We start from the raw sequence: 9,206 nt of genomic DNA on the forward strand, positions 1-9,206 counted from the left end.
ACAAAAATTTAAAAAAAAAAGCCCAATTAGACCCATATTTGCAACTAAATCAATAAACAACCTCTAAATAGTCATCATCCTTATTATATGGTTGTGTGAGGCTAGACGGTTTCCATCAGTTATCTTGTTCTTGCATTTTTTAGCAAGTCATCATACATTTATGTAAAGGAATTTTCCATGAAAATTATTTGATATTTTTAAGTCTTCCTGAGACGAGACGAGTAAGAGTGGCTTCTTTGTCCTGAAGGACATATGCAGAGAGAAAAGGATCAAAGATCACGAAGAGGGAAGAAGGAGAAGGGACTGAAGTTAGTTACCCATGAGATATTTTTCGATTGAAATCTGAAAACCATCAACACTCCAAAATAAGTTTTCTTTACAAGATTAAGAAGTCGATCCTCCATATGCACTCAAAGAAGTCCAAACCTTGAGAAAAATAAGAAATAAAGAATAATTGACTAAAGGAAGACTTTAGTCCTATTCTGTGTATTTAGTATATATATATATATATATATATATATATATATATATATATATATATATATATTCTTTGTATGTGTGGTCACATTTTAGAACTATTTGCAATACTTACAGATTAGTTATCTGAAGAGACACGAGCACAAGGCCAACCACCACACAATTACAGAAATGAGAGCGGTGAAGACAAATTATTTTGTACAGTTGAACAATTAATTTTAATTATATATATATATATATATTCTTTGTATGTGTGGTCACATTTTAGAACTATTTGCAATACTTACAGATTAGTTATCTGAAGAGACACGAGCACAAGGCCAACCACCACACAATTACAGAAATGAGAGCGGTGAAGACAAATTATTTTGTACAGTTGAACAATTAATTTTAATTTAATTTACAGTTGAGCAACCAAACATTTAACTTCATTAATATACGTACATTCGTCTCACTTATTCGTCTCACTTATTGATTATTAAATATTATTATTATTATTATTTCTTGTTATATGCAATACTTTTTTAGAATTATTTTTAAAATAAAATTTTAATTTGCAAATTGGATTGGAATGGATGAGGAATCTCTTTGAGTTTGAAATTGAGGAAGATGATATTGAAAAACAATATGTAGCAATGAATGAAGAATGTACTAACACTAGCCTATATCGTGCATAGCACGGGTGTTTTATAAAAAAAGAAAAAATACAATAATAAAAAAGTTATAATATTAATAAATTAAATAGATTATACAATATAACATCATTCCTACAAGTATACATGCAATAAATAAAAAATTAAATTAAAAATTAGATGCAACAATAAATAAAAAATAAAAGTAAAAATTAGATAAAAAAATAATATTTCATGTAAGATTTAAAGTATTGTAGAAGCAAAGTAAAACACACAAAAAGAAAATATAGTCATATAGTTATATGTGTATGTTCCATTTTTACTTTAAAATTTCATTATATTATTTAATCAACAAATTGAAAATAAACAACTCATTAACTATTTTAATTCAATAACTATTACACAGTTTTTGAAAAAAAAATAATAAGTAGCATTAAATAAGAAAAAAAGATAATCTAATTGACAAAGCAGGTCAAACAACAAACAATGGAAATTGAATAACATAATTTTCTTATTACTTTAACTTGCATAAACAAGGAACTTTCCTAAGAAAATCCAAAAAATAATAATTTTTATGGTGAAAAAACGTAACAAACAGAGAACCTAGAATATGAAGAACACTGAAGCAAAGAAAACAAAAAAAGATGAAGAGAATCGACAAAAACATCAAAAGTAAGGATCTTTCATAAGAAAACTAGAAAAAAAAAATCATTTTTATGGTGCGAAAAATGTAACAAATAAAGAAGCAACAATATCAAGAATGAAGTAAAAAAAACCTGTAAAAGAGATGAAGACAATAAGCAGAAACGTCAAAATATGAAATCCGCAAATCAAAAAACCCAAAAAGGAAGAAAAAGGAAAATAAATGATGAAGACTAACATGTTCTTAAGACGAAAATGAATGAGCATATATACACTCAGAAACTCATTTGAAAGTTCAAAAATCGTACTCAAAAACCCATTTCAAAAGTTCAAACATTGCGTGTAACATCCCTATATTTTCCTACATCTAAAATCTAAAACCGGTATAAAATATTAAAATGAATATATAAACATAATACAAATATGTTCACAATTCTTTCTTAAAATGTTTCAAAACATAACTATTTTCATAAGACTTTAAATATTTACATAAAATTAAAACAAATATTCAAAAGGAAATAAAATATTTTCATCCAGCTTCTCACTAAGGAGCTCTATCACCTGTAACATCATCTGCTCCCGTGTAAATACACGATCATCACAGATAAAGAAACAACACAAACAAATAACAGGGTAAGCTAGTTATATGAAAAAAATTCTATATAATTTCGATTTGAAAATAATAAACATAAATCATCAAGTGTCTATTAAAATTCAATATTCATCTTTCACATGTCAGACTTCCACTGACTCATCTCACAGAGACACTTGACTCTACTTCCGGAAGACTCGTGCGTTGACTTAGACTCAGAGATTTGCACATGTCATACTATATCACTGTGAAATCCACACAGCTATGCGCATAAATAATCTCAATATCATCTCTCTCCTAGTATGACATGGTTAACTCATATAACAGGTCAAGTTAGTTATCTTTCAAACAACTTACTCATTCATATGAATCTCCTTCGACTTTCACCACCTGCATAACTTCATCTATATGATTGCATTATCTCATTAGAGTCCAAGATATCTCCTTTTAAACGAATCCTTAGTCAATGCACACCCTAAATAATCTTAACACGGTATTTTCTTTTCTGAAAATACTATGTCTTGATCTTAGTTTCACATCATTGCACACTTCATTTAACACATCAATACACCATTCAATCACAACATATATTTTAAAATTTCTAAACAATCCAAATATATCCAAAAACTCATTTAACAATAATAATCCAAATAAACTACGCTAAAATAATAATAGTAATATATATATATATATAATTGGCTTGAGCTAAAAAATTTAGTGTGATCTAAAATACACCAGAGTGCACCCAGGACTTTTGGATTAAACGAAAATATTTTAGTGTGAGCTAAATGACACCAGAGTGCACCGAGGACTTTTGGATTGAACAAAAATATTTTAGTGAGTTAAATGACACCAGAGTGCACCCAGGACTTTTGGATTGAACGAAAATATTTTAGTGTGAGCTAAATGACACCAAAGTGCACCCAAAATAACAAAGTCCATGTTATAGCTGAAATTAGTCTAAATCAACATCAAACAACCAATACTCAACAACATTATAATTTTATAATAGCAACCATATATCAAACTTCACATTCAAATCTCAGTCAATTTCTAATATACTTAAAACAAACAATCCTTGAAGAAAGTTTGAGACTGGTGACCACGTCACCCCCACATCCAGATCTTCTAGCCTACTGTTTTATTGGAAATTTAAACTAACTTCCCTTACTTGAAACATATACTCACTAAGAGCTCTAAATCCATCAAGAACTTAAAGGTAACATAACCTACACCACATAGTCCTAATAAAAAATCTAACTATATCACTAGGACACTGAGCTAACAGAGATTAACCCTGAAGCTAAAAGGGTCACATGCAAAGCAAAGACAAAAACAACCTAACAAGTTCAAAATTTGACTCAAAGAGAAAAGCAAAAATGAACTTACTCTATCGGAGATTATGATCGAGCAGTTTTGTAGTATTCACTGCCAGGAGTCTGATGGTGAACTCCGATCGTCGAACTGATGAGCGAGGAGGTTAGAATCTTAGAGAGAAGGGAGAGGAAAGGAAAAGAGCTTGCTAGAGAGATGGTGGTTCTTTTTAATATGAAACCTGAATAACTAAATTTCTATTTATATACTCTTTTAAATTTAATAATATAATATTCAAGTGTCATTTTAATTGTACTACTTCTACTCTAAGACTATTTTTCTCAATCCTTACATCGCATCAAGTAAAAAAATACAGAAAATAGGAGATCTGCATGCACAGTTGGTCAGAGATGAGAGCAGATGGTGGAGTTTCCAAATTTGTGAAACCTAAGCAGAATAGAGGAGAGAACGTAAGAGAGGTTTAGGGTTTACGGAGAGAATGAAAAGAGTGGGAGGCATGGGGGCTTATATGAGCGGAACGTGGCCTCATGTGGTTGCGACATTTGTCATTGTTTTGTTGGTTGATTGGTAGAGATTTGCTATATGTGGTAAATTTTTGTTTTGAATTTTTTTTGGGTGATTTTTTTGTGAATGACACGTGACTTTTGTTATCCTGAGAGTGGATTATAGATGCCTCCATTTTTCAGTAGCAATCCAAGAAGTAGGAAATATTTTGATTGAATTCTTTTATATTCAATTTTCCAGTAACAAACATTTTTATTAAATTTCTAAAAAAAAATATTATATGCGAACGGATCCTTATGTGGGACGGGACAGAGAAATTAGCTCGTATTCATTACGTGAAGCGAACCAACCAAATCCACATTTTGTGGACCAAGCACGATACGAGCCGAGCCAGTCTGTATTGCCATTTCTATAAGTTATGATATTATATTTGCTAAATATTATAAATACATGGATTTTACTAGTGAAAAGTTGAAGATTTAGTTATAGTTAATAGATATTTCAGAAAATATTTGTATACTTTTTTTCTCTATGGTGTCCATTTATGCTTTTTTCCATTGTAGATTTGTAGTATGTGAAAATTATCCAAATTGAGTTATTGATAAGTTATATATATATATATTATTTATTTTATTTTTTATTTTTATTTTTTTAAAAAAAACACTTTAAAAAATAATGGTCTATTTATATATAAAAATGACACATTGATTCTGATTTCTAATAACTTTGTTTTTTTCTCTTGTTATATTTAGAATCTGTTGTAATTATACTTTGTACATAAGTATACCGAGCAGATTCCTGTTGAATTTGGAAGAGACTTATTTATTTATTTATATATATATATATATATATATATATATATATATTCAGGATGAATGTATATATTACTATGAATTTAGGAAGTGAAAATAGAAATTAAATTTGAGATTATTTAAAGAGAAAATGTAAAGAAATGTAAGGAAAAATTATATACATTTGATTGAAATTATACTTTTTCAATTGATGTAAGTTTACAAATTTATCTTTGAATTTAAAAATTGTTGAAAAATTGATTTGATTTATTTATTGTGATTATAACTATTTTTAATTAAAATATTATTTAAATCAATCCTAAATAAATACAAATCTAAATCATTTAATGTCTTATTTAAATAAAAAAATTAAATAAATAAAATTTCTAAGTTAGACAAAATTTTAAATAAATACAAATTTTAAATTATTCAAAATTATAAATAAATACAAATGTAAATTATTCAATTTCTTATTTAAAAAAATCTGAAATAAATAACATTTTCAAATTATTTGATGTTCATTAAAAAAAATTATGAATAATAGATTATCTACCTCTACAAAAGTAACAACAACATCGAGTGAAAAAAAAAACAACATCAATACGGACACGAGAATATCGATGTTCACTAAAAATAGCATTGATAATCATTATAAGTATTTAAATACAATTGAACTAAAAAATACAAAGATAGTTTATCATCTTTAATGAAATTTGATTCTTCAAAAGTTTTCTGTCTAAAAAATCTCACTACATCTCAAAGCAAAAAGCATTACAGAATAAACATGTACCACCGTAAATTTCCCATATTTTCTATGCACTTGGGGGAAGAAGAAAAAAAACATGAATTCACCATTTTACACTCACAAATTTATGACATTTACCGAAAATAAACACAAAATTCACTCACTTTTCCATTTACATAAAGAGTTAAACAACCAAACCAACATATACGCAATGTTTTTTTATAGTATATATTTATTTTTGTATTGAGACATTTTTTTATAACACTCAATGTTGTCAAGAAAAACACAATACAAAATTTTCTCATTACAAATCCTTTAGTAGAATTGATATTACCAAATTGAACATGTAAATTAAGAAAGACGGTATTTTGTATCTCTATATTTTTTAGATGCGTTAACCAAACACATTAAAAGAGTATACTATTTTGCAATTCAATTTACATTCTGTGAAATTTACCTCTATATTTTGTCTAGTTCACTTAATCATGTTGTCGAATCTTCGTGTTTCTTATAATATGTTTTGCACTTTTATCATTATTTATTGTCACTTGCGTTAATTGTATTTTGTTGTAATCATTGCATTCTTAAATATTAAAAATGAGTTAACAAGATGAGATTAATTATAGTTTAAAATGATTTAAATTAAAGATTGAGTGAGTTAATCGATTTGATAAAACACTTATGTTTCTGACACCCTGCTTCTTCCTTCATGCTTCTTCCTTAGTGCATCTCTGTTTGGCCATTCCACACAAAGTGGCAACCCTTTTCCTTCACCAATTACTTCCCTCCATAATGCAATTGAACTATTAACTCCAACAAATACATATATATATATATATATATTATCGTTCTTATAATTTTAATTTTTATTTTGGTATGAAGAAAGGACACATGCTGAAAGAGGAAATGATGGTGCTTTTTGTGCACTGTCACGCATCCACTGCCCAATCCAGAAACAAATAATGGGAGTCACGTTCCCTTCACTCCCTGTCAATCATTCATTTGGAGTTGCAACATTATTAAGTATTAATTAAAACTATATGTTATAAAATTCTTGTTATTTGTGAAGTGAAAAGGACCCTGCCAGACACATGCACATGTTTAACGAGCCTTAGTGGCATAACCAAAGTACCAAAAAAGAAAAGCCTACAAAAAACAAACCCTTCAAAAGACGCACTGCCTCAAATCCTCTCCTCCTTCCCACTTTCTTTCTTCTCACTGTTCCAACATTTTCTTACATTTCCTTATGTTACCACATAACCATAGGTTTACAATTTTCCTAAATATATACAACCCATTATGGAGACATTTTTTATGTTCAATCAATTCCAACCCTGTTAAAACCTTCTTTCTTTCTGTCCCACCAAAACCCCGGAACATCCCAAACCGAATTTAGCTCAAGACATGGGGTGGATTAGTGTTTCATCTCTACTCGCTAAAACAACTTTTTCTAAAGCCCAACACTTTCCACCTCTATCTACAATCTATGATCTTCTTCTGATGTTAACACATTTCTAAAACAAATCACCAAACACACCTTTTCTTCCTCATTATGCTTTGCATATCTATTATCCATAATTTTTTAATTATTGGATATGGTTGAATAAAATGAAACTATAGGAAGGGTAATGAAAAAGAGAAAAGTAGGGACAGAAAGCTTGAGGAATAAGGAAGGGATACGTAAAAATAGGTATAGTTGAGTGTGTACATGCAATGTAAATGTGCAGTCTCAAGTAGCCATAAAGAAGTATAGACGCGGGACAGTGGTGTACCGAGTTCTTTATGTTTTGTTCCAAGAAACACGAAAAGAGAGGGAGGGCCACTTTCTACCTACAACTATTGCTTATTTTATATTATTGACACTCTTTTTAAGACCTCTAAACTAAGCCAAACTTGTGGTTTTGAACGCCCACAACTTCATCACACCTTTCAATTCGCTGCAAATTCATCTCTCTCCTCCTTAATTGGGCCACAATTTTAAATGCATTCCGATTTCTTTTTTTCATCGATGCCTCTAAAGTTAACTTTCCTCCTTTCTCATACTATCTTTCTTTATTCTTCACCTCTTTTATACCTTTACTTGTATCCTCCTCTAGAACCCACTAAATGCTTTTACTTCTTCTCTGTTACACTCGCAGTTATCTGCTACACTGCACAGTTTATACTCATTAGATTGGATAAAAAGGGGAAATCAGGAAAAGCAAATCAAATCAAACTTTATGATTTTTCAAAGTGTGGAATAGAAAATTGATATTGTTCATCACATTTATTTGAAAACATAGGGCTTAAGAGATAAGGCAGTAAGCATCGAAAGGATAACAGGTTTGGCCAAGGGTTAAGTTATGTCCACTTTTGTCCCTTACCTCCACACCCACTTGCAGAAGGAAGGGGGCCACTTTATTGTACCTACCAAACAAACAAACAACTCCTACATTTCATCTTTCTCTTTCTCTTTCTATCTTCCTTCTTTCTAGTCTTGATCTTGACTCAAGTCTTCTTGCAACCCTTAATCCCTTATCCTCAACCGCACTAACCTCAATATTTCCCACTATCAACCCCAAACCCTCCATCAATTCAACCTATTAATACCTACCCCAATTATTTAAGCCCCCAATTCCTCTCCAATTCTTCCCCAAACCCAAAACTTCACTCTCTCTTTTCTGTTACTTTTCTCTCACTCTTATTCTTTCAACTGCTTTGCTTTAACCCCTAAGGAGATACTCACTCTCACACATGACGCGCGCACTCAGAATTCTCAAATCGGCGGATAACGCCGCGGTGGCAGCGGCGGCTCCGCCGCCGGAGGCGGTGGCGCTCGAGTCCGATTTCGTGGTGATTCTGGCTGCTCTCCTGTGCGCTTTAATCTGCGTGGTGGGACTTGTTGCGGTGGCGCGGTGCGCGTGGCTCCGGCGAGGTCCCGGCGGCGGAAACTCGCCGCGGCAGGCGGTGGTGAACAAGGGACTGAAGAAGAAGGTGCTGCAGTCGCTGCCGAAGTTCGCGTACGTGGACAGCAACCCGAGCAAGTGGGTGGCGACGTCGGAATGCGTGATTTGCCTGGGTGATTTCGCCGCCGGCGACGAGATTCGCGTGCTGCCGCAGTGCGGCCACGGCTTCCACGTGTCCTGCATCGACGAGTGGCTGAGGTCCCACTCCTCCTGCCCTTCCTGCCGCCAGGTCCTCGCTGTCACCAGGTGTCAGAAGTGCGGCCGCTTTCCGACCACGGCTGCCGGAGCCTCGAGAAGCGGCGCCAGTGAACTGGAATTGAAGTCCAGAGAAGACAACAATGCTGCTTCAATCGGTAATTGCAATAATAACAACGGTGATGGCGGTGGTGGAAGTGGTAATAACGTGAATCATCATCATAGCCACCACTTGAACAGTGGGTTCTTGCCATGAACATAGTTTTTGTATTTATTAGCTTTTCTTTTTACTTTCGTACCTTTTAATCCCTTCAAGTTAGTTGATCAAAGAGATCGGAATTGGGGCAA

General features: G+C 32.0%; 1 protein-coding gene across 1 annotated transcript; it reads left to right on the top strand.

Annotated features, from left to right (window-relative positions):
* The first annotated feature begins 8,145 nt into the window (after positions 1 to 8,145).
* On the top strand, positions 8,146 to 9,206 carry LOC137811048 (RING-H2 finger protein ATL8). Its single transcript, XM_068612617.2, has one exon. The coding sequence runs from the start codon at positions 8,452 to 8,454 to the stop codon at positions 9,112 to 9,114; it is 663 nt and encodes a 220-aa protein (XP_068468718.2). The 5' UTR covers positions 8,146 to 8,451; the 3' UTR covers positions 9,115 to 9,206.

Source organism: Phaseolus vulgaris, chromosome 2, assembly GCF_051622355.1.
Source record: "Phaseolus vulgaris cultivar YP4 chromosome 2, ASM5162235v1, whole genome shotgun sequence".
NCBI lineage: Eukaryota > Viridiplantae > Streptophyta > Magnoliopsida > Fabales > Fabaceae > Phaseolus > Phaseolus vulgaris.